Source organism: Anoplolepis gracilipes, chromosome 11 (assembly GCF_047496725.1).
Source record: "Anoplolepis gracilipes chromosome 11, ASM4749672v1, whole genome shotgun sequence".
In the NCBI taxonomy this organism is placed as follows: Eukaryota; Metazoa; Arthropoda; class Insecta; order Hymenoptera; family Formicidae; genus Anoplolepis; species Anoplolepis gracilipes.
The window spans coordinates 55089-82916 of record NC_132980.1 but is presented as its reverse complement, the minus strand read 5'-3'; the positions used below and the strand labels follow the sequence as shown (position 1 = coordinate 82916).

Here is a 27828-nt window from a genome sequence, read left to right as displayed (position 1 = left end):
GCGAGAGTCTAAGGAAGTCGTTTCGAACTCGTGATCTCACTCGCATAACTGTTTGTAAAGAAAATACAATGACTGTCAGTTTTTTGATTGTTAAAAATAGAGACTTATCGTAATGGGCATATCGTCTGTGTTATGACAGAATCTTTAACATAATCATAATGTATTATATCGTATCAATATGGATTACAAGATTTTATTTTTAATGCATCAGTATCGAGATTCATCTCTGGATATTTTTAAATACGTAAGTAATATAAGATTTTATATATAATAGTAAATAATATATCGATCAGTATCATCAATACATCTTAATTCTTAATGTTATATATTAATTTAACGTTATATATTAAAAACATGTGCAAACTAAGTTACTAAGTGTTGATATATAATTGTTTATAACAAATTTACAGCAATGTTAGATATTGTATTATATAATTATAATAATTTTAAATTCTTGCAAACGTATTGTGTTGAATATCGGAAAGAGAAGAAAGAGAAGAGCGACCGCGTTGCCGTATTCTACTCCATGATTATATATAGCTATATAATCATTTCTCTCATCGTCCTTTTCTTCGTAAGCCTACAGTTATATTAATTAATTACATGGCGAAAGAGACAGACAGATGCAAATTAATTAACGGAAGCGCCAGTATCCATGGAGAGTCATATAATTAGCATCACCGACTCGGAACCGTTGCGGCACATGGCATGCAACTTGCGGCAATTTTTCAATGACTCTTTTTGCATCGATATCTTTCGTGTCGCATGTATATTATTTTTATAAATATTTGAAAAAGAAAGAGAAAGAGAAAGCGAGGGAAAGAGATAAAATTTTAATAAAGATCTCTTACTGGTAACATCATTATAACAGATGAAAAGGTACATGTATCATTAAATATTTGCAATAAAACACGCGAATTCCGTACGACTTTTTCTTCAAGTATAAAAGCTGTCACACACACAAAATCACATGCTTGATGCTCATTGGTCTATACATACAATCTTGTGTTTTCGATGCCATGCCATCATATGCAGCTTATGCAATTTGTGCGTGATAGCCTTAAGTTTAAAAAAAAATTGCAGATATACGTTGTAGTATTTTGTTCCAGTTTTTTCGTTCATTCAAAAACATTGTGAAAAGCACTACACAAACGACGCTTCCTTCGATCCCACTGAATCAAGGCGCATCTTAAGGATGTTTAGTACCTATTTTTAAAAATATAAAAATTTAATAAAATTTGCATAGATTGTTCTGATACATGTTCAGAGACTTGTAAAAAAATCTGGAGTTGATTCACTGAAGCAATCAAAAGTTATAAGGATTTTAATTTGCAATGAATTTACCCGTCGATATTATTATAAATATAATTATTTTGTAGATCTAATTATAAGTAAAAGTATTAATATAATTATTTATATAAATAAGTATAAATATAATTATTTCTGTCCTTTTTAGCCCTTAAATTGATACGATTACAGATTTTCTATCTTATAAAAAATCTGTGATCGTGTTGATTTAAGAGCTAAAATAGATAGAAATAGTAATATAAATTATTCAAAATTTGCAAAAGTATAATTGAAATATAGAGGAAATATTTGATCACATAATTTTGGTCAAGTACCGACTAGTTCAAAAGATATTGAATATAATTTTCTCAATTTCGTCCTATTATCCGAGATGACATATTATTTATTGTAAAAACGTGGCAACATAGTATTCAGCTGAGCCTTTTTTGACATTTTAAATAACCTATCTTTTCATCTGAAGAAGCCTCTATATACAAACGTGTAAGCGAGAAGCGACTAGGCCTCATATGTCAATTTGCAATTTGACCAACTTATGAAAAATTACCATATTGCCACATTTCTTTCTTCTCGGAGAAATGACAAATTATTAAAATTATCAAAGAAATAGTTAAAAATCTTCTATATTTTGTCATTATTCACTATTATAATTTTTATTCTGACATTTTAAATTACTCTGTACGAGAAAATTCTTTTATTTTTACAATTCAAATTTTGTGCTGTAATGTTGAAATCGAGGTACCGTTAATGATAAAAGTTTCTCGTTATAATTTTAGAAACACGAAAATTCTCCGAAAAAAAGCAACAGAAGTTTGAAAATACATTTCTACACTCTAGCTATGAATAAATAATAAGATATTATGCAATCTTTATAATAATCGTATATTAAGATATATGAGAAAAGTATATTCGTCAATTTCGACTACTTTTTGCTGCGATTGTAGGTGCTAAACATCCTTAAAATCTAAATATCTAATAATTACGCGTAATAGTAGTGTTATAAAAAATAATATTGCATCTTAATAATGATGCGATATGGTCTCATCGTAATTTGGTTTCGTGAATATAGGATGAAAGATTCTATAAAAATTTTGTAATTTCTGTACAATTTCATCTGAAACGAAATTATAAAAGAATAAAACCGAAATGAACAAAATGTTAATTACAAAGATATAATCAGTGACAAATTGCAAAAATGGGAATGTTTTTAATAATAAGAAAATTTTATTAATTTTAAAGACGTTCAGATAATCTGAATGTTTCTCGGATTTGATCTATTAACATTCAATCAATTATGCATTCGTAATTTTCTTGTGTTTTTCCACTTATAGTTAGCTCGTGTCAATCATGACAAAGCATTATGTATGTATGTATGTACATACATACATATATTTGAACTAAGAAAAGCGTGATTCTTATCACAAGGTCGATTCGACTGACAAGATAAGCTAGCGCTTATGCAAATATGTTTGATCTATTAAATTGTGAGTTACGTTTATACATATATATATATATATATATATATATATATATATATATATAATACACTTAAATCTTTGAAAATATATATAATAGAATTGGACATAACAACGGTTGACCTATTATATAAACTTTAAATTTGATTTATATAAAGATAAGTTTAAACATACATTTCACGCAGGGTGCATAATAATTTAACTGTGATGTCTATTATCTTATTACTTTGACTGTTCTGAACGCTATTACGGTTTATTCGCGTCTATCAACGACTGTGTTACTAACAATAAGATTTAACAATGATATTCATAAATGCATGATTGATATTTTCTCTTATTTTTGTTTGTAAATTAAATACACAAACAAGATATCTTATTTTAAATTGTATAATTGAATATCTTTGAAACTGTACATATGTATATATGCACGCGTGTACGTACATACATATAAACACACATGTTGGAAATTTATTTAGAACAAAAAAGAATCAATAAATACTTATCATTAAAACATTTCTTATAATAAATCATTATGAAATTTTCATAATAAAGATGAATCTTATTTTTTACTTAAGATTCCAATCTAATTTGAAATTGGATTACGTTGAATTAAAAAGTTTATACAGGATATAGGAACAGGGACAAAACCTCTCTCTCTCTCTCTCTCTCTCTCTCTCTCTCTCTCTCTCTCTCTCTCTCTCTCTCTCTCTCTCTCTCTCTCTCTCTCTCTCTCTCTCTCTCTCTCTCTCTCTCTCTCTCTCTCTCTCTCTCTCTCTCTCTCTCTCTCTCTCTCTCTCTCTCTCTCTCTCTCTCTCTCTCTCTCTCTCTCTCTCTCTCTCTCTCTCTCTCTCTCTCTCTCTCTCTCTCTCTCTCTCTCTCTCTCTCTCTCTCTCTCTCTCTCTCTCTCTCTCTCTCTCTCTCTCTCTCTCTCTCTCTCTCTCTCTCTCTCTCTCTCTCTCTCTCTCTCTCTCTCTCTCTCTCTCTCTCTCTCTCTCTCTCTCTCTCTCTCTCTCTCTCTCTCTCTCTCTCTCTCTCTCTCTCTCTCTCTCTCTCTCTCTCTCTCTCTCTCTCTCTCTCTCTCTCTCTCTCTCTCTCTCTCTCTCTCTCTCTCTCTCTCTCTCTCTCTCTCTCTCTCTCTCTCTCTCTCTCTCTCTCTCTCTCTCTCTCTCTCTCTCTCTCTCTCTCTCTCTCTCTCTCTCTCTCTCTCTCTCTCTCTCTCTCTCTCTCTCTCTCTCTCTCTCTCTCTCTCTCTCTCTCTCTCTCTCTCTCTCTCTCTCTCTCTCTCTCTCTCTCTCTCTCTCTCTCTCTCTCTCTCTCTCTCTCTCTCTCTTCCACACGGTTACTTCACAATAAATAATGGAAATAATTTAATCAAGTCAAAATGCACACACAAAATAATAAACGTCTTTTTAGAAGTTTTTGCTAAAAAAAGATCAATTCTTAATTAATAAAAATAAAACTTTTATTATATTATAAATTATGATATGAGTATAACGTAATAAATTGTAATGTGTGAGAAATAGATCCTTTATATTTCATATAAATAGATGTATGTACCTATATCATAGCACTAGACATATATCAATTATAATATTGTTCGCCGTGAATATTTTCAATGATAAATAATAAATAATGTCACTTGATGAGTCATTATTAAAAAATACAATCTATTTTATTTATATTTATTTATTTATATATCAATTATCCTACAAATTATAATACATAGATATATTATATAACATATTAGTATAATATATGTTATACAAATTTACAACAATACATTAGTAATTTATATAATTATTATATTGTACAGATTACAACATGACTGGAATAAATAATCTAGGCTATGATGACATCGAACCAATGGTAAGTTAAAAATATTAAATAATAATTATACGATCAATGCATATAAATTTTCAGTCTGGATACATACATACACACATATGTATCAATGTGATATATTGTATAATGATGTTTTTATGTTTTAAAATTTAAAGGAGACAGACTATGATCAAAAAATAAAGCTGAAAAAGATTTCGAATTTTATAGTAATAATAAAATTATAGTCTATCAAACTTGCTTTATATTGAAAAATGAATGAGTTTTTTTCAATACTATGAAGTAATAAAAAATATATAGTGATGGTTAATAATTGACAAAAATAGATGCAGCCCCAATAACCATTTGACAAATATTGTCAAAGTCATAACCCTGAATAACTTGTAAAAGTTTTTAGTCTTTGTTTCTTAAAATGTTAATAATAAGTAAAGGTCACATAAATCAAGATATAAAAAATACACAATAAAAAGTTGCATTCAATATCGCAGAATTTCTTTTTTTACTTATATCCAGTTTTCACTTTCAATTTTTGAGATTTTTGAATATATAAATTTTATGGATAAAAGTCTATGTGTTTTTTAAATGTGTGTATATAATATAAGTATTAATAATTTTAATATAAACTCTGGTCAATATTGAATATTTTTACTGCAAATTTATCTTAATTTAATTATCGTTATTTAAAATTTTTTAATAAATAACGAGTGATAATTAAAATGCTGAACGTTACTCAAAGTTGTAACTTTTACAACATACACATGTATCAAAATCAAAGACACCCTTTTTTATTAATCTTTATTAATAACACTATTTTAAGTCAATACAATACAGTATACTTTAAAATATCTAATCTGAGTTTTATTTTTTGTAAAAAGAGGGTAATCTCATAAATATTTGGAATTTGATCTACGTTACGCAAATTTGTTAAAACGATAAAAATTTGCATCTTGAAGGATAAAACTTTGTAAATTATTTGTAAATCAATATTAAATTAGAAAATACATCATCATTATTTTCGGTCTTGAAAAACTCTATTTTTTTTGCTTAAACTTCATTTTAATCTCATGGACGATAAGCCAAGAGTTTACAACCCTATCTTTTTGAATGATATTTTCGAAAGAATAAACAACTATCGTATAACCCAACGCATTTTACTTGTCCCGGCGATGCTTGCGTTCGCGAAAATTTGCATCGGCGTACATACTTTGAAAATTTGCATAAGTATACGTATATATATAAGGCAAAGCTGCTGGCAGATTCGAGATATTGTAGCGTTTCTCTTCGCTACAATAAATATCCGCGATATATGATATAAATTATAATTTATAATTATCGTATTTTTATCCTTTTTACAGAAGCACTTAAGAGATTGAAAGAGCTCTAAATCCTTAGCAGCGATTTTGACGATTTTCACATCAATTTTAACATTGCGTTTGTTAAAAATTTTGTAATATGTAAATTAATCATTTTCATTTTTCTTTAATAAATTGTTGAGTATTGAGCATATATTTTTGCAGGAACAAAACTATCTCTGTTAAACCTATATTTGTATGCATGGTACTATTTCCATAGGCGTTTTTCATGGATTGATTGGCTTTGAGATAGCTACAATAATTTCGTTGGTTCCGGTTTTTGCGATTAATGCCTCCGGACTCGTCTGATTGAATGGTTAATTTTAAAAATAAACATAGGATAGATTTTTTTTTTTATATACAAAACATATTTTTGGATAACATTTTTTAAAATAAAACATATGTTGGTGAGATAGTTGAAGAAAGTAACGATTAAATAAAATATACTATACTATAGCAGAGTGTATCTTATCTTGGTTCTTTTTTAATTCGAGAGTTGAAAGCTCTCGAATAGAACAAGTTGAAACAAAAACTTGATTTTACTTTTCGTTCTTATTGATAATGCCTATTTTTGGAATATTGTTCGAACGAGCGACACACTTTTGTGCTTGCTTAAAAAAACCAAGAAAAGCCAACCGAGCATGAATGCGCCGCAATTATGAGAAGTAGCGTCGCGTGCTATGACGAAGATATCGAAGAAAAAAATAATGGTGGAAAAAGGAGGCCGCGGAGCGGAAATCGCAGCGTACTCTTCAGCATTGTCTCAATTAATAGGCTGTACTTGAAGGTTCAAAGAATTGTGAAAAAGGAGAGAAGAAGAGAGAAAGATAGAGAGAGGAAGAGAGAGAGAGAGAGAGAGAGAGGGGGGGGACGGCATTGTTATGATATAATTTTATTGAATTGCTTTTTTTTATTGTTTTAATGATTTTTGCGAAATAGCGAATTTATTATTTATATATAGTAAATGTATGTTTATTAATCGAAAAATTGCATTTCATACTTACTTTATGCTGCGACATCAAAGTATTGTATCATAATTCGTTACAAGTACTAGCATGCAAAAACATAATTACATAATATAATAATTATTTATAATTATTCCATTAATGACAAAAAGTAATAATTGTGTACGATATGTATTCAAACGTAATAATTATTATATACAGGGTGTCCCATTTTAATTCCCTCCAATCGAATATCTCGAAAACCAAGCCTGAGAGAGAAAAATGTTTCAGGCAAAAGTTGTATGGTTTCGAGGGGGCCATAAGATGGTACCATTCGTCTGATCTTGAAGAGTCATTTGAAGGTCACGTGAAGGTCACTTCAATTTTTTTAAATGGCACGCCCAATTTTTTGTTACATATTCTTGTAGCTGACTTTGAGAGCTTTCCAAAACACTATGATAAAATGTTTTTTCATTAAACACTTTTCGAGTTATAAGGCTTCAAAGTTGCAATATTTTGACATAAAATACAAGATATCTCTCGTAAAATATTCATTTCTCGATTATCTTACCCTAATACTTTTATGCACAGAATAATGAGACGAATCAATTGGTGTAAAGAAAATACATAGTTATCTTTTAGAAAAAATCTGAATTTGCAATTAGCAGTTACAAATTTTTACTTTAACATAATTATGTGTCTTAATTACGCTAATTGATTTGTCTCGTTATTCTGCGCATAAAAGTATTAGGGTAAGATAATTGAAAAATGAATATTTTACGAGATATCTTGTATTTTATGTCAAAATATTGCAATTTTGAAGCCTTATAACTCGAAAAGTGTTTAATGAAAAAACATTTTATCATAATGTTTTGGAAAGCTCTCAAGATAATCTACAAGAATATGCAAAAATATATAGGGTGTTCCATTTAAGAAATTCAAAATGACCTTCACGTGACCTTCATGTGACTCTTCAAGCTCAAACTGATGCAACCATCTTATGTCCCCTTAGAAACCATACAACTTTTGTCTGAAACATTTTTTCGAATTTTCCATATTTTTCGAGATATTTCACTGGAGGAATTAAAATGGGACAGCCTGTATAATTATTTTAAAAATATGTAGTATTGGATTTTGATGCGTTACAAAAATGTCGTTAGATTTTTATTATAATATATAACATAAAAATTTTAGAAGAGAAAAGAAACAGAATCAAAATCACTTTGTGACATTGTTTCTTAATTATTCGAAGCCATACGAAAAAGAGATATTCGCGTAGCAATATTGCGCGTCAAAAACTAGATAAGGACGAGAGCAGAAAACGAACGAACAAATAATTGGCATCTACTTCACGAAATGAATGTTTGTCGGCTGAGTGCCATTTAATTTGCATTAACAAGCTGTTGTGAGGCATATTCATTCTGCGTACATCTGTAAATCGTATTATTCCTGAATATAGTTGTTAGGAACATAGTCACGAGCACTGTAAACGCTACTTGACTAAAGTTAATATTTCACAATCAGTTGAATGGGTTTTTTCACTAACTTTCTATCTCTCGTGCTCTTCAAAAATGCAAACCATATATAACCGCGTTATATATAATTACATTATTTATTATTATAGATTTATTATTGCATTATAATAGCTTATTGTTGCAAAAATGTTATACATTTACTTATGTATTTACCTATCTAATTGAATAGTACATAAATCGACAATCAAAATGAAATGTTTTCGTATGGGTAGTTTGTTTATGCATCTTATTTGAGTTTCTAGTTAAAAAAAATATAAAAACAGAATGGCACACTGCGTTATTTTTATGTTGTAAATAGCTTCTCTATTGACTCTTACCGTTGAGAAATTCTCATAAAACTTGGGAAAACGTGTCGGCGTAAAAGAATATGCGAATATATCGCATTTGTATGTGATAAAGAGACAGCTCTCTACAAAGCTCTTTCGACATTCTCGTTTTTACTTTGAACGAGAAATGACTGAAAAGGGACGCTACAAAAATATATATTTTATTATATGCGAGTAATGCTATGTTTGTTGCTTTTCTCGATAGGCAGATAACTATATATTAGATGAATAGAAAATATTTTACATACTACATATAAAAATATAAAGAGTTTTTATTTGATCAATAAAGGAATCGATTATAATCGTGACTAATATGTCAGTTATTATTATATGAACGATGAAAAAGGACGAGAGAGAAAGAGAGAGAGAGAGAGAGAGAGAGAGATGTGTAATGTTTAGATAAATCATTCCTGGATTTTTTCAGTCGATGTATAGGCCATGTGTCGTGACTCGAATTGATATAGAGGGATTAACAGAGCACAACGTGCGTATTAAGGATCACAACGAAAGATTTTCACACGCGCAATATATATAATGTATACGTATAACGTATATATATATATATATATATATATATATGTATATATATTTGAATTTAAGGTTAGTTGAGGATGTTTAGCACCTATACAATCGGAGCAAAAAGTAGTCGAAATTGACGAATATACACTTTTCTCATATATCTTAATATATGATTAGTATAAAGATTGCATAAAATCTTATTATTTATTCATAGCTAGAGTGTAGAAATGTATTTTCAAACTTCTGTTGCTTTATTTCAGAGAATTTTCGTGTTTCTTAAATTATAATGAGAAACTTTTATCATTAACGGTACCTCGACTTCAACATTACAGCACAAAATTTGAATTATAAAAATAAAAGAATTTACTCGTACAGAGTAATTTAAAATGTCAGAATAAAAATTATAATAGTGAATAATGACAAAATATAGAAGATTTTTAACTATTTCTTTGATAAATTTAATAATTTGTCATTTCTCCGAGAAGAAAGAAATGTCGCAACATGGTAATTTTTCATAAATTGATCAAATTGCAAATTGACATATGAGGCCTAGTCGCTTCTCGCTTACACGTTTGTATATAGAGGCTTCTTCAGATGAAAAGATAGGTTATTTAAAAATGTCAAAAGAAGGCTCAGCTGAATGCTATGTTGCCACGTTTTCACAATAAATAATATGTCATCTCGGATAATAGAACGAAATTGAGAAAATTATATTCAATATCTTTTGAACTAGTCGGTACTTGACCAAAATTATGTGATCAAATATTTCCTCTATATTTAAACTATACTTTTGCAAATTTTGAATAAATTTATATTATTATTTCTATCTATTTTAGCTCTTAAATCAACACGATCACAGGTTTTTTATAAGATAGAAAATCTGTAATCGTACCAATTTAGGGGCTAAAAAGGACAGAAATAAATATATTTATACTTATTTATATAAATAATTATATTTACAATTATATTAATACTTTTACCTATAATTAGATTCACAAAATAATTATATTTATATTAATATCGACGGGTAAATTCATTGAAAATTAAAATCCTTATAACTTTTGATTGCTTTAGTGAATCAACTCTAGGTTTTTTTATAAGTCTCTGAACATGTATCAGAACAATCTGTGCAAATTTTATTAAATTCCTATATTTTTAAAAATAGGTACTAAACATCCTTAAATTGGATTTATATTTATTTGTTGCAATAAAAATAGCTTCGTGTATTTTTTTTTAAATAAATAAAAATTATTAAAAGCTTCCTCTCAGTCTCCCTCCATATAATTCGCCTGAGCTCGCCTACGCCCTCGAGCATCGACACGAGCCGTTGTTTGTCTACTGTCATTGGCGCCGCGCGATATACGTATTCTATACAAATCGAGAGCTGCACGCAAATTTATTTTAACATTTATTTTGTTCAACAAAAATCGCAACGTTTGTCACTGGATAATCTTTTAAAGATAAAAATTGAAAAATTGGCATTGTTGTTAAGAAGTTCTGAAATTTCACGTGTAAGATTATTTAAATAACAAAAAATAGAAGTAAAACGTTCGACGCAAAATACGTGGGTTTTTTAAAGAAAAAGAAAAAAAATTCGACGCCTATGGGATAAAACGATCGCGTAAGAGACGACGTCCGTTCGCTCGTCTTTTCGTCGAGCGAGCCCATTGCCCGTACACGGCAGTCGTTCTCTGCAAGCGGAAGCCATGAATCTTTATTAAATCCACGAAAATGTCGAAGCGGTCGCGTGGCTCATAAAACGTATGCAAGCCGCACACTAGCTCTCTATGGTCCTCAAAAAAGTATTTATTCCTCTCTTGCTCCCCTTTTTCGTACAACGTGCGCGATTCTGATTTACTTTTGGCTATTTACATTGTAATGCGCCACTCAGTACATACACACATATATGTACATACACACGCATATACACACACACATACGCATATATATATATATATATATATATATATATATATATATATATAATAATAATCACGAAAATTGTCCGCAAAGAGAAAATAAACACGATATTTAATTGTATCTGTGCATAATTTTGCCAAGTGTTGTATATGTGTTGTATACGTATTGTTTTCTCAATTATATTCCATAATTGTTTTTTGCCTTACCAATCACAAAATATAGTAGAATATAAAAGTTTATCAATGTTATATGCGAGTGTAGGGGTGCATGAAGATGCACGATGCGTCGCTCGACGATCTGTATTTTGTGCCGGTCTCTTTAAAAAATGATACTATCAGTGATTTATTTCTGATCTTCTTGCCTCTACGTGCCGGTGTTATTATCATCATAAATTCAGGCATGTCCACGATGTGTTTGATATATTTGACCTGACCTGACCTATTCGCTTGTCTTCCAATTTCCATCTTCCACGCATTTTAGAAATTTTGACATTTCCACGAAAATAATGAAACTTCGCTTGTCAATATGTCGTTGAATTCTTTTTCATTTCACTCACAGATTTATTGCCTGATGAATTACACCGTTTCCTCCATGTATATATACAATACTTTTATTATTTATGTATCATTCCATTTCGTCATCTATTTCGATTTGTGTAATATTTCACCGCGAGCTTATCTGTTATGTCTCTTTTCTTGTTTTCTTCTCTCATTGGTCGTTTTCACATTATCTTACAGTCATCAAATAACTGTGGTAGATACAATTTTAAATAATTTAAAACTTTTTCAATGACATAAAACCTGAGATACGTTTATTATTTTCATCTATATTGTCTTTCGTATATGAATACAGAAATACTTTAACTGAATTTAATATAATTATCAATTTCATAAAGCTTATTATTTCCTCCCTCCAACTATTCTCTCTTTCTCTCTCTCTCTCTCTCTCTCTCTCTCTCTCTCTCTCTCTCTCTCTCTCTCTTACTAAATTTATAAAAATTTAAATAACATACGTGAGATAAAAAAAAATAATTTTAACTAATTCTATATTTAATAATGTTACAATACTCTACAAATTAACCGTTTAAGTCGAGTAAGCGAACGCGTAAAGTATATACATCGCGTTAATTTTATGTTTTATTTATCATTGGAATAATTAATATTCATATGTAATTATTAAGGATGTTTAGCACCTACAATTGGATCAAAAAGTAGTCGAAATTGACGAATATATACTTTTCTCATATATCTTAATATATGATTATTATAAAGATTGCATAAAATCTTATTATTTATTCATAGCTAGAGTGTAGAAATGTATTTTTTAACTTCTGTTGCTTTTTTCGGAGAATTTTCGTGTTTCTTAAATTATAATGAGAAACTTTTATCATTGACGGTACCTCGATTTCAACATTACAGCATAAAATTTGAATTATAAAAATAAAAGAATTTACTCGTACAGAGTAATTTAAAATGTCAGAATAAAAATTATAATAGTGAATAATGACAAAATATAGAAGATTTTTAACTATTTCTTTGATAAATTTAATAATTTGTCATTTCTCCGAGAAGAAAGAAATGTCGCAACATGGTAATTTTTCATAAGTTGATCAAATTGCAAATTGACATATGAGGCCTAGTCGCTTCTCGCTTACACGTTTGTATATAGAGGCTCCTTCAGATGAAAAGATAAGTTATTTAAAATGTCAAAAGAAAGCTCAGCGGAATGCTATGTTGCCACGTTTTCACAATAAATAATATGTCATCTCGGATAATAAAACGAAATTGAGAAAATTATATTCAATATCTTTTGAACTAGTGGGTACTTGACCAAAATTATGTAATCAAATATTTCCTCTATATTTAAACTATACTTTTGCAAATTTTGAATAAATTCCTATTATTATTTCTATCTATTTTAGCTCTTAAATCAACACGATCACAGGTTTTTTTATAAGATAGAAAATCTGTCATCGTATCAATTCAAGGGCTAAAAAGAACAGAAATAATTATAGTTATACTTATTTATATAAATAATTATATTAATACTTTTGCTTATAATTAGATGCACAAAATAATTATATTTATAATAATATCGACGGGTGAATTTATTGCAAATTAAAATCCTTATAACTTTTGATTGCTTTAGTGACTCAACTGCAGGTTTTTTTACAAGTCTCTGAACATGTATCAGAACAATCTGTGCAAATTTTATTAAATTCCTATATTTTTAAAAATAGGTACTAAACATCCTTAATAACAAACATGCGATAAAAAGTGTCATTTTTCGTTAAAAAGCGGTGAGGAAAGTTGGTAACGATTGCCCGATAACTATAACGACTGAAATATCGTAAAGTCGATTTTGCGAATGTACAATATATATCAAACGTTTATTAGACGGTGTAAGAAACTTTACATTATTACGTGAGGTGCATAAATTCTTGCAAAAGCTAATAAACTTGATCGCATTTAAATGACGGGTGGAATCGGGTGGCTCGTTCGTCTTAACAGTGAAGCAACAGCTTAGTAGGGATGGGGTTTATAGCGAGTCGAAGAAGAGTCTAGAGTCTAGATGGGAAATAATGATAGAAAGAGAGGGGAGCAGAATGTGTGTGTGTATATGATGTGAGAGAAAGAGAGAGAGAGAGAGAGAGAGAAAGAGAGAGAGATCGAGGGAGGGAATGAGGAATGGAAGGAGAAAGGGTAAGTCTACAATATCTATAGTGTATAAGAGCGTCGGTGATGATATCAGTGGTAGTGGTGTACATACCTCGTTTAAACTCACGGGGAAAACTGTAGGAGCGCGAACGTGAGCTTGAAGCGCGGGTGCGGACTTCAGTCGCGTGCGACATACGCTCCCGGTTGCCACGGTCCGTAATGTTCGCGTCGACTCGATTGCGATTCGATTCAACTGCAAATGAACTAATGTAAAGATGAATATTGCCAATGTAATGTGCATGTAGAATTAATTTGTCGTATGAGTTATTAACATTTCTGAATCTCTCTTGAATGAAGCCAATTATTTTTCTAACAAATTTGTACAATACGATTGTACAACTTGAATTGTAATCAGGATTGGTGAAGATCGAGAAGAGATTAGCGGAAAACTGCATATTGCAACAATAAGATGCAGCGTGAGTGATACGTACAAGGATAATACAATGAGAGAGTCGCGCCACTTTCAATTCTTACATTGCATCGAAATTAACGAAATTAATGAGATGAGCATAATCCTCGTGATATAATATATTATAACTTAATGATGGATTATTTATTAGTGAGTTCTTATTGATCGAAAAAATTAAAGTTTCAAAATGCAGAATATAAAATGCACAAGATAGAAAATGGAAATAAGGACGCTTTGCGGACAATAATCGTGTGTGTGAAAAAATGCAAAACATCTCTCTTTCTTATAGCTTTGAAAAGTCCGAGATAACGCGGTAGAAATATCGCATTTGCCTCTTCCATTTGTCTCCAACGAATGATAAACTTAAGCTTGTATTATGTGCCAAAAGACGTGTTCTTTATATTCGCGTCATATCTTTTTACAAAAATCATAATCCTTGATCGATTAAATGTAAATATTGTATAATTTACGTTTAACAACAATTAAATTAGATATATTAATGAATTATTTTTACTACGCACACTAATAAATATATAATATTTATTAAATTTTTCTATCTATAAACTCGATTTATCACTAAAAGTTTAAAAAGTGATTAGTGAAAGTTAAGTGAAATATATAGATTTTAATCACGTACATATATTGGTGGTATATACGTTATATACATACATATTGGACATAAATTGTCAATAATTATGAGGGATAAATTTACATTCAGCGTGAGTACTACTTGTGTATCTTATACACACACATACACACACACACACACACGCACACCATGCAATTGTTATATTTTCCATACTTGTTGTTAATTAACTGAAAAATTAACAAAATACAAACAATATTTCAAGCTAATGCTTATAACCAATATGTAGAGTAAAATACGTGCAGACGAGTCGAGATCATAAGTCATAGAGATTGCTTAACATATTTTCTTTTCTTCTACATTATGTTAGAGTCAATCATGTCATTTCGCGCGCACTGATTGTGCGAATTCAGTGTTACCATTTTGCCACTTTATCACCATTCATATTCTACGTCAGTTTCTAAAGTTCTTGAAGAAAATGTTGATGCACATTACCAATGAAACCGTATGCAAAATTATTTATATGAATAAAAATAAAAATAAAAATAAATCTCCTTATTGATGTAATTTACAGTCTGGAGTTCCGGACATGCATGAGAGCCTCTCTAGTTTTCCGGAACAGTTTGGAGATGGCCCGAGAAAAGTGGAAATAAAGCCAGAAATTCTGAAGGAGACAGATAGGACCACGGACAATCTCAAGTGCGGTTGGTACTGGTTCAGACCAATTTATTTGCAAAAATTTCGCACCGCAAAATGGGCACTTTTCTGGTTATGTTGGGCCGGGGCTATGCAAGGTATATATATTATAATATGATGACTTTTTACAAATTTGCTTAGTATGGATCTCACTAAAAGAACTCGTCAATAATATTCGTCTATATTCTTTCATTTGCCCTTTTGTTTTTGTTGTTATAATACGATTAGCGTGTAATTAATAAGTCTATCAATCGTTTAGCGACATATAACTACAGATAATTTTCCAACTTAGGGAATTATTATTATTATTATTATTAACATTATTTTTTTATAAAATTTTTTTGTAAAAAAATATTATCGCTAAAATATGTAATATTATGTGTTAAAAATTTCACTAAGGTAGGTGTTTTCATCATGGTTCTTTTTTGAGCTTAAAATACGTTTATTAAATGCGTTCTAAAAGAATTGTGTTTATTGAGTATTTTTAATGTAACAAATATTTAAAAAGACAACATGTTCATTATAATAATAGTATCAAATTTCTATTATTTATTACACGTATATATAATACATACACGGTAATATTATATGCAATAAGTTTAAAATGTCGTTATATAGTAACGGTATATACATGGGCGTAGCCAGAGTGGGATAGGAGGGGACGCTTGCTCAGTAAGTATTAATTCTTGAGTGACAATAAATTATATGAAATGATAAGAATTTTCTATTATGTATTTGATAAATTTTAGGCCTCCTTCTTTCTCAATGAAAGCCTGATTATGTCCATGAATATATAACTAACAAGATTTTCAGCAATCGTAGACAAGTATATATATATATATATATATATATATATATATATATATATATATATAAACATTCTTTAATTTAAGATAATTGATTTTGAATAGTCGAGAATATTGTAAAGTTGAACCTGCATACGTTGTAACTGAGTCATTCATTTGTCCATTATAATAATATGTTTTATATATTTGTTTTATTTCAGGAATGGTCGTGAATGGATTTGTAAATGTTGTCATAACGACAATAGAAAAAAGATTTGGATTAAAATCATCGGAGTCCGGGTTGATAGCAGGTGGATATGATATCGCTAGCTTCCTTCTTCTCGTACCAGTTAGCTATCTCGGTGGCCGTGCGAAAGCATCGAAACCGAGGTACGTACACGTGTATGCGTTGCCATGACCCATTGTCTTATGCATTAATATTAATATCGATATCTCGCTTCTGTATGATGATTCTCATAAATATTAATCTTAATGTCAGTCTGCCCGATATTGTCGACGTTAATCTTCATTCTGATTTTTTGTCACAATGACGCCTCCGACTTTCGCTCGTATAATCGATAATCGGTAGTTGTATAAAGATTTTAAACTCGGCAATAGATGCAGTGGCTGAAGATTGACTGTTTATAAAATTATTCTGTTTAATTTTAAAAAATAATACACTTTTTGGGAAATAATAATAAAGGAAAGATACATATAATGTATATATATATATATATATATATATATATATATATATATATATATATACATTAATTTCATTAATAATATATATATATATATACATTAATAGATATACATCAATTTCTCAGAACTTAATTTTTAAACCGATTTAAAAGAGAAAACATCAAAACAATATTATTAAAATTGTGACATTACAATATCTTTTAAAGTTTTTTCTTTGATAAATATTTATAGATATAAAACTTTATTCTTAGAAATTTTAGCTTGACCAAAAACAAAAATATATATAATATATATATAAATATATATAATATATATATATTTTTGTTTTTGGTCAAGCTAAAATTTCTAAGAATAAAGTTTTATATCTATAAATATTTATCAAAGAAAAAACTTTAAAAGATATTGTAATGTCACAATTTTAATAATATTGTTTTGATGTTTTCTCTTTTAAATCGGTTTAAAAATTAAGTTCTGAGAAATTGATTCCCAAAATCAGTATACCCATATAAAAATATAAAAAAAATATAGAAAATAGTGCAATAAATTATCAAATTATTGAAAGTTTATAAGAAAAATACACTATTTTTTATTTATTTAGAAAAATCATTCATTTAAATTTAATTTTTATAAATTTCATTAAAAACTATTCGTTGCATATTTGTTGTAAAGTGGAAATTTTTTATGTAAGAAATTTTCGTGAGACGCATTTGTAAAAAATAATATAAGTCATATCAGCTAAGTGATTTCTCATATACTTTAAAATATATATATGTATATATATATATATATATACATATATATACATATAATATAATTTGAAAAAAAAATTACAGAAAAAATTTTCGGATTTCTCAGGATTCAAATCGTGATATATTATAGACAATGAATTGGGCTTTTGATGACAAGCCAAGTCAATTTTTTAAATAAAATTTAATTAAAAATAAATTGTAGCATTTTTAATTATATTAAAAAATAGATATAAAATATGTATGATTTAAAAGATGTTATTATTGGTTTTAATATCTTTTTTTAATATTTTTTATTTATGTACATTGCAACGCGATTTCTTTCACTTTTATACGATTCAACTTTAAGGGTAGTATTTATCTCTTAAAGGTAGTAATACAAAAAATTGTAATAGAAATTTTTTTTTAATTTATTCACTTTGTAGCAGATGTGTGTTCTGAAATGTAGGTATATCGTAGGTATATCGGCCTAGGGGTTCTAGTCCTAGGTATTGGAAGCTTGCTGTTTGCATCTCCGCATTATCTTGCCGGACCATACAGAGGGGGTCAACAAACAGAAAACGTATGCCAAAGTAGCACTAATACGTCGAGCCACTCGGTAAGCGACTTGAGCATTATAATATAAATCTCTCATTACAGCACGTATCCAAATTATTTACATATCCAGTTTAATTATCATAGCGTGATAAATTTCATACAATCAAGAAGAGATTAATACTCTTTGATAATAAACATATATATATTATATATAGACGCAATATGGACATATTAAAGTCTCATTAAATTTCAAACTAAATTTTCATTATACGATAATAAACACAATGCATAATTAAAGCGTGCGTGACTGATGGAAACTTGTTTGTAATTTCGTGCTTTTCTCGACTTCTACTTCTATTCATGTAGTTTGCCTAGTGAACCGACGACGCCAGATTTATCATTATTTCGGCCACTCAGATATCCTGCACGGATCGATCTACCGTTCAAGCGGAGCTAGAGCCTTACAGTGACGTGTACTTAACCATATTTCTGGTAGCTCAGCTGTTACATGGTGCCGGTGCGGCACCTTTTTATACACTTGGGGTGACATATTTAGACGAAAATGTTTCAAAGAAAATGTCCTCGGTGTATTTAGGTAAGACGTGATCTAACGTATGTATATATTACAATTTTTTAATTTCTATTCTTTTAATTGATCAATTTTAACATGCATATAAAATATATTGTTAGGTATTTATTATACTATGGCCATAATAGGACCTGCATTGGGTTACGTTATCGGTGGTGAACTATTGAAAATTTACACAGACTTTCTTACGGTCGATTCCACCACGTAAGTATATTTAAACATTTTTATATGGAAAAACATATATGTATTTATATGTGTATACGACATTGTTATCTTTTTAAAAATAAATCATATTTATATTTCAACACTTGAGAGAGAAAATTATATGACATAAGCAAAGGGGAAATGAATATTCTATAATACATATATTTGTAAAGGACTGTTGAACAAAGACAGGCTAAACGTGTAACAATGTGCCATTGGAATTCGTCTCTTCTCATGATCACGCTATAAACGTATTTTCCACTTTTTTCCCCGCTAACACACGCGAGAACACACGTTTAGTCGCGCGTCAGCGGGCAACTTTATTAAATTCTAGCGAGGATTTATTGGCTGTTTGCGCCAATCTGTCTGACGGCACACACGTGTATACTACATATATGACCGTATGTACGGACATGATTATACGTGTGTCGATGGGCAGCTTCGACAGAATAACTCACTGATCTGATGGTATGCAAATGCGCATATTCGTCATTTTTGCAACTAGAATTCGATGATTCGTACATATCGTATATAATGGTTATTTGTAGAAGCTTTGATATAGATGGGAACAAATACTCCAAAAGTAAAACACCGATTAAGGATGTTTAGTACCTATTTTTAAAATAAAGGAAAAATATAGGAATTTAATAAAATTTGCACAGATTGTTCTGATACATGTTCAGAGACTTGTAAAAAAACCTAGAGTTGATTCACTGAAGCAATCAAAAGTTATAAGGATTTTAATTTTCAATGAATTTACCCGTCGACATTATTATAAATATAATTATTTTGTGAATCTAATTATAAGTAAAAGTACTAATATAATTATAAATATAATCATTTATATAAATAAGTATAAATATAATTATTTCTGTCCTTTTTAGCCCTTAAATTGATACGATTACAGATTTTCTATCTTATAAAAAAATCTGTGATCATGTTGATTTAAGAGATTAAAATAGATAGAAATAATAATAGGAATTTATTCAAAATTTGCAAAAATATAGTTTAAATATAGAGGAAATATTTGATCACATAATTTTGGTCAAGTACCGACTAGTTCAAAAGATATTGAATATAATTTTCTCAATTTCGTCCTATTATCCGAGATGACATATTATTTATTGTGAAAACGTGGCAACATAACATTCAGCTGAGCCTTCTTTTGACATTTTTAAATAACTTATCTTTTCATCTGAAGAAGCCTCTATATACAAACGTGTAAGCGAGAAGCGACTGGGCCTCATATGTCAATTTGCAATTTGATCAACTTATGAAAAATTACCATGTTGCGACATTTCTTTCTTCTCGGAGAAATGACAAATTATTAAATTTATCAAAGAAATAGTTAAAAATCTTCTATATTTTATCATTATTCACTATTATAATTTTTATTCTGACATTTTAAATTACTCTGTACGAGTAAATTCTTTTATTTTTGTAATTCAAATTTTGTGCTGTAATGTTGAAGTCGAGGTACCGTTAATGATAAAAGTTTCTCATTATAATTTAAGAAACACGAAAATTCTCTGAAAAAAAGCAACAGAAGTTTGAAAATACATTTCTACACTCTAGCTATGAATAAATAATAAGATTTTATGCAATCTTTATACTAATCATATATTAAGATATATGAGAAAAGTATATATTCGTCAATTTCGACTACTTTTTGCTCCGATTGTAGGTGCTAAACATTCTTAAATAATGCGAGTGAAATAATAAAAATTAGTAATCAATTGCCCCAATCCGATTAGTTGATTTCCAAAATAATTATCGAACGATGTAACTCTCTGGCTTTAATTATATTGTTATAATTGAATATGATATTTAGAAAAAAATTATAAGAAATATGTGAAAAACGCAGAGTGCTTTGTGTAACCCATGTCGTTAAAAATGTTCCGCAAGATCATTAGAGCGTGTAATGGGCCGATATTAATAGCGCGTGTAACTTCACTGATATATAATATATTCTATAGAGAAAATGTCAAGCGATGAAGCAATATTTGACGATGACGCCGATGTTACTCCTCAAAACTGTCGGTTCATCCCTCGGTACTTAGAATACAATCAAGTTCCATTTGTCTACGCGTCTCTCCACGGACTCTCCCCTTTTACCCATCCTCATACTACCCTATCTCATACTACCCCTTATCGACTGTTGAGTCACTGTATTACGCCAGAATCAAATTAATCGTTACTAAAAAGCGATGATTTTTTTTATAATATACACCTGCGAAGAATCCGCCAGCAAATCAAGTTTTCAAATTTCGATTTTTCCAAGATGATTTTAAAAATGTTTATCGTTTCTCCGAGTGTACGAGTAGATGTTGCCAAAAGAAAGGAAAAAAAAAGATTATCGTTTATTTATTTTCCAGGTTAAATTAGTGTTTTGGAATTTATTGAAAAATTTTATGCGTTACGTAGAATAAACAAAATAAATAAAAAATGAAAAAAAAAATGAAAGAATAAAAGAATGTAATGACAGATGATAATAAATCGCGATATATGCATAGGTATAAGTAAAACGGTATTTTTACTATATTTTTGCAATCATCCTTTCTCTTTTACAAGATGCGATTTTTGAGAAAAAGGACGCAAAAACAAGGCGAAATTATTCGCGTAGGGCATTGCCCTCCTACTGTTGCTCGTGAAAGTCGTTATACATGTGCCGCGTTTAATTTCGCAGGTAAATGAAAAGTTTTGCCGGAGAAGCAGCGACAGATGCAGTTATAGCCCCAAGCTGGCGAGGAGGTGAACGACTCCTCTACGTATATTTTTTCCCAGTTTTCCGCTTTCTCAATTTCGAGTTTCTTTCTACGATAAATTTCATTCTAACTGTGTCCGCGTGTCGCTTCTCTAGCAAAGAAATCGAGCGTTACACAAATTGTATCAGCTTTTCGGATCGGGTATCGATTTTTTTCCAGATGCACAATATGTAGATCTGCATGAGATATCTGCAAATTCCCAATTTTGTATATTTCCTTTTTTTCTCTATACATATATTTATTACAACATAAACTATATATTTATTAGGAAAACAACATAAATAATATACAGGGTGTCCCATTTTAATGCCTCCAGTGAAATATCTCGAAAAATATAGAAAATTCGAAAAAATGTTTCAGACAAAAGTTGTATGGTTTTTAGAGGGACATAAAATGAGGCCATTAGTTTGACCTTGAAGAGTCACATGAAGGTTACGTGAAGGTCATTTTGAATTTCTTAAGTGGAACACCCTATATATTTTTGCATATTCTTGTAGCTTATCTCGAGAGCTTTCCAAAACACTATGATAAAATGTTTTTTCATTAAACACTTTTCGAGTTATAAGGCTTCAAAATTGCAATATTTTGACATAAAATACAAGATATCTCGTAAAATATTCATTTTTCAATTATCTTACCCTAATACTTTTATGCACAGAATAACGAGACAAATCAATTGGCGTAATTAAGACACATAATTATGTTAAAGTAAAAATTTGTAGCTGCTAGTTGCAAATTCAGATTTTTTTCTCAAAGATAACTATATGTTTTCTTTACACCAATTGATTCGTCTCATTATTCTGTGCATAAAAGTATTAGGGTAAGATAATCAAGAAATGAATATTTTACGAGATAGATATCTTGTATTTTATGTCAAAATATTGCAACATTGAAGCCTTATAACTCGAAAAGTGTTTAATAAAAAGACATTTTATTATAGTGTTTTGGAAAGCTCTCGAAATCAGCTACAAGAATATGTAACAAAATATAGGGGGTGCCATTTAAAAAAATTGAGGTTACCTTTACGTGACCTTCAAATGACTCTTCAAGGTCAGACCAATGGTACCATCTTATGGCCCCCTCGAAACCATACAACTTTTGCCTGAAACATTTTTCTCTCCCAGCCTTGGTTTTCGAGATATTCGACTGGAGGAATTAAAATGGGACACCCTACATAAATATTTTTGAATATACATTTTACGATTAAAAGATACATTTGTAAGAATTTGTTAATGTTCATAAAATACTCAAAAATACTCCCAATCGTTTATTATATGTTATTTATATTAATATTTATGTAAATAATATAATTTTGTGAACTTTCTATTTTATCGTAAAATCTTTTATATTGTAAAAAAAAAGCTTAAATTGATTTATGCTTGTTTAGCAAAAATAAAATACTCTCTCTTTCTTCTATATAAGAAAAAATATTTTTCTTTTACTATTTTTCCACTATGATCGAGCGATAATTATGCATTGCAAATTTGTTCGGATCTGTTGTTACTCGTTGAGCTTTAGCATAATTGACAGAATTTTATTCGATTTGGATGATTGTGCTACCAAAGAGTCATGTAAAAAAAATTTGCAGTATATCTGCCATTGGCAATTAGTAGAAAAAGTGATTTAACAAGTTGGCCTAAAATTTTTGTGCGTAACTGCACAAAATTAAAATTAAGTTATTGTCAGACGAAAATAAATTATATTATAATATGTAAATAATAAATCCACAACATAATGCTTTGGATGTTTTTTTTTTCCTTTTGTAGATTTTTTTCTGTAGATTATTTTTCTTTTTCAGTTAGAAAAATTGGTCAAATATTTTTGTTTGGATTGACTCATTTATACTATTGCATAATTGTAAGATAAAAATCGAAGGAAATAATCTGTAGCCTAATTTCGTTGTTGCATTATATATGTATATATTATTTTTATAAGATGACTCAAAAATGAGAAAATCCATATTTGGATTCACGCATATATATATATATATATATAATATACAATAAAACATGTACCATACATAAAAAATATAAAAAAAGGACGGATTTTAAACTTATTTCCAAGATTTTCCAATATTTTGCTAAATCTATTGCATCCTTGTTAAATTTTAGAATAGGACTAACTCCTGATAGTAATGTCTGGATTGGTGCGTGGTGGATTGGTTTTTTGGCTGCAGCTGTTATTTGCTTTATCATCGCGGTACCTGTTTTGGCATTTCCAGCAGCTTTACCAGGTATGATTACCATGTTCTCCTATGTTCTTTTAGATATAAAATAATGATGAAATTAATTTGAAAATAAAATTCGGTTAAAAAATGTAATTTTAATATATAATTGAATTTTATTAAAAGAAATGAATGATTTGAATAGGATCAGAGGAGTTAGCTAAAGATAGAGTGTCAGAGGCGCACGAGAAATCGACCAGACCTCCCACTACGGAAACGGGAAAAGTATTTTCCAAAATACGAGAACTGCCACGTGCTCTGACCGAATTGCTCGGAAATCCAGCATTTTTTATGCTGAATTTGGCAGGTGCTAGTGAAGGATTATTGATTGCCGGATTTGCTGCTTTCCTGCCGAAATTAATCGAAAATCAATTCAGTGTCAATGCTAGTTCGGCTGCATTGTTAATGGGTAAATAATACATATTAAACTAATATTAAATTGATCAAATTAGATAATAGAAAAAAGGTTAGCAGAGACAGATTGTCAGACTGTCAGAGACAGATTGCATATATTAATAAGATTAATATGTATATGCATATAGTATATAGGTAATCATATGTATTATATTATATTACATTATATTATATTAAATTAAAATTTTAATTATTATATAATTATAAATATATATCTTATTATATTATATTAAAATTTTCTTCTACTATTATATTAAATCAATAATTCACACAGCATAAATACAATCTCACATCTGCGTGTATATATTTAGTGACTTGTGGAAAAATTTTTACAAAATTTTGAAGATACGTAACACACATAATATCAAGGAAGATAACGCGTTAATTGGACGTATTAATTTTTGGTAGTTATCAAACAAGAAATAAATGTTAAACACTGCTACTCATATAATAAAACGACGTTTCTTTCTCTCATCTTTCTTAGGATTAGTAACCGTACCGGCAGGAGGGGGCGGTACTTTTCTCGGTGGTTATTTAATAAAACGTTTCAATTTGTCCTGTTCTGGCATTTTGAAATTTTGTCTGTTGGCCACGGCTGCCTGCATCGCTTTTACATTATGCTTTGCTCTAAACTGTCCAAACATAAATTTTGCCGGATTAACTGTTCCTTATCAAAATATCACGAGGTTTGTACAATTGATAGATTATTGTGAATCGTTATCGGAATTGTAGTCCATTTGATTGCGCTTTGTTATATTACTCGAATTGTAATATCTTATTACAGAAAAATTTCATTATCTTTGGAGAACATCTGCAACAATGGCTGCGGATGTTCCAGATTACAATTCGATCCTATATGCGGCGTTGATGGAATCACATATTATTCACCCTGCTATGCTGGATGTTATCGAGAAACATCAATAAACGATGTTAAAGTTAGTATTTGATTTTATCTTTCTGTGTAAATTATACATACACACATACATAGCATCTTACTTTTCCATTAAAACACTAACTTTATAACGTTTATTTTTCTGTAGATATACACGGATTGTAGTTGCATACGTTCACCAGCAATGAATTTAACAACCGAAGATAGTGGCGACATTGTTCATTACCAAGCCATCAACACCACTTGTGCAAGCACGTGCTCGTACCTATGGCTGTTTATCGTTTTGGCATTTTGCAATATGTTCATGACCTTTTTATGTACAATGCCAGCACTCTCTTCTACATTGCGAGTCGTGCGGGACGATCAGAGATCGTTTGCTTTAGGCATACAATGGATCAAGGTGCGGATTTTGGGAACAATACCAGCACCGATGGTATTTGGCGCTCTTATAGATGATACTTGCATCTTATGGAATGAAACGTGCGATGGTAGAGGAGCATGTCTCGTATATGATAATTATTATATGAGCAGGTAAGCAAATTACACGATCATTCCTCCAGTCGAATATCTTGAAAATCAAGCCTGGGAGAGAAAAATGTTTCAGGCAAAAGTTGTATGGTTTTCGAGGGGGCCATAAGATGGTACCATTCGTCTGATCTTGAAGAGTCATTTGAAGGTCACGTGAAGGTCATCTCAATTTTTTTAAATGGCACCCCCTATTTTTTGTTACATATTTTTGTAGCTGACTTCGAGAGCTTTCCAAAACACTATGATAAAATGTTTTTTCATTAAACACTTTTCGAGTTATAAGGCTTCAATGTTGCAGTATTTTGACATAAAATACAAGATATCTCTCTCGTAAAATATTCATTTCTCGATTATCTTACTCTAATATTTTTATGCACAGAATAATGAGACGAATCAATTGGTGTAAAGAAAATACATAGTTATCTTTAAGAAAAAATTTGAATTTGCAATTAGCAGTTACACATTTTTACTTTAACATAATTATGTGTTTTAATTACGCCAATTGATTTGTCTTGTCAAATTCTGTGCATAAAAGTATTAGGGTAAGATAATCGAAAAATGAATATTTTACGAGATATCTTGTATATAATGTCAAAATATTGCAATTTTGAAGCCTTATAACTCGAAAAGTGTTTAATGGAAAAACATTTTATCATAGTGTTTTGGAAAGCTCTCGAGATAAGCTACAAGAATATGCACAAATATATAGGGTGTTCCATTTAAGAAATTCAAAATGACCTTCACGTGACCTTCGTGTGACTCTTCAAGGTCAAACTAATGGCATCATCTTATGTCTCCCTAGAAACCATACAACTTTTGTCTGAAACATTTTTTCGAATTTTCCATATTTTTCGAGATATTTCACTGGAGGCATTAAAATGGGACACCCTGTATATATATATATATATATATATATATATATATATATATATATATATTTTCTCTTTGTTTCCAGATATATGCTTGCCCTAGCATTTATTGGAAAAGCAGCTTCGCTTCTTTTCTTTTTCTTAGCATGGTGGACGTATATTCCACCAGGAAATGGACACATCGATCAGAATTCGCGGCAACAAACTACTGCTACTTTAACACTGAGCGATACGTCTCAAGAAGTTCAAAGAGTACCAACAACATAATAGCATAAATTCGGGTTACTTCGTTTCTTAAAAATTATTCTCTTTAGAGCTACTACTTTATAGAAACGGTAGAAATAATTACAATTTATTATATGAATAAACAAATGATTCATCCATATCTTTTTGTAGTAAGACAAACTCTGAGATACAAGGGATGATTCCAGTGCACAAGTGTCATCACAAATGCATAAGCAAATATTAAGATGAGATAAATGCTTACATGTTAGTTTAGAACGCGTGCAAAAAAATGGAAGTATGGAAATTCTTTCTTACGCGTTAGAAATATAATAAATTTTTTATAACCCTATACTTAAGGTTTGAAAGTCAATGAAAAGATATTAAAACTGGATCCCGATTATCATGTTAAAGATCCTACAAAAGCCTACCAAATTTACATCTTTTTTTCTTTATAATAATCAAACCGCCGTGCTGCTCATAAGAGCACAGACCAATTTAAGCAGCTCTAAAAGAAAAACAGAAAGCTTCCGAGTTTTATGTAAATTTTTATAATCCTAACGTTTACGAAAATTGCTAATTAAAAATTAGTTAGCCCAATGTTTTCTATAATGATCAATATTGATAGTCCTCTGTATCCAAAAAGAAAAACACAATTCACATATCTTAGACATTTCTGCCAATTTATCAATGTTTTAATGGTTATCTTACATCATCGATTTTCA

At 29.7% G+C, this 27828-nt stretch overlaps 1 protein-coding gene across 3 annotated transcripts; it reads left to right on the top strand.

The window, feature by feature from the left end:
* Positions 1-27726, top strand: Oatp26f (Organic anion transporting polypeptide 26F). Of its 3 annotated transcripts, XM_072902709.1 has the most exons (13): positions 2-244; positions 4594-4646; positions 15502-15721; positions 16630-16798; positions 18319-18457; positions 18814-18991; positions 19087-19189; positions 24066-24187; positions 24324-24587; positions 25077-25278; positions 25377-25527; positions 25633-26015; positions 26968-27726. In XM_072902709.1, the coding sequence occupies exons 2-13, from the start codon at positions 4602-4604 to the stop codon at positions 27146-27148; spliced, it is 2157 nt and encodes a 718-aa protein (XP_072758810.1). In that variant the 5' UTR covers positions 2-244; positions 4594-4601; the 3' UTR covers positions 27149-27726. The 3 variants fall into 3 exon arrangements, with proteins under 3 accessions (XP_072758808.1, XP_072758810.1, XP_072758811.1); XM_072902707.1 differs by lacking the exon at positions 4594-4646 and having other exon boundaries at positions 1-244; XM_072902710.1 differs by lacking the exons at positions 2-244; positions 4594-4646 and adding an exon at positions 12805-15060.
* The last annotated feature ends 102 nt before the right edge of the window (positions 27727-27828 follow it).

What these genes read in the sequence shown, in the direction of transcription:
- Oatp26f (XM_072902707.1), top strand. Translation starts at nt 179, where the DNA reads ATGGATTACAAGATTTTATTTTTAATGCATCAGTATCGAGATTCATCT. An exon ending in CTCTGGATATTTTTAAATAC is followed by an intron (nt 245 to 15,501) that starts GTAAGTAATATA and finishes TGTAATTTACAG; the next exon opens with TCTGGAGTTCCGGACATGCA. An exon ending in CTAATACGTCGAGCCACTCG is followed by an intron (nt 18,458 to 18,813) that starts GTAAGCGACTTG and finishes TCGGCCACTCAG; the next exon opens with ATATCCTGCACGGATCGATC.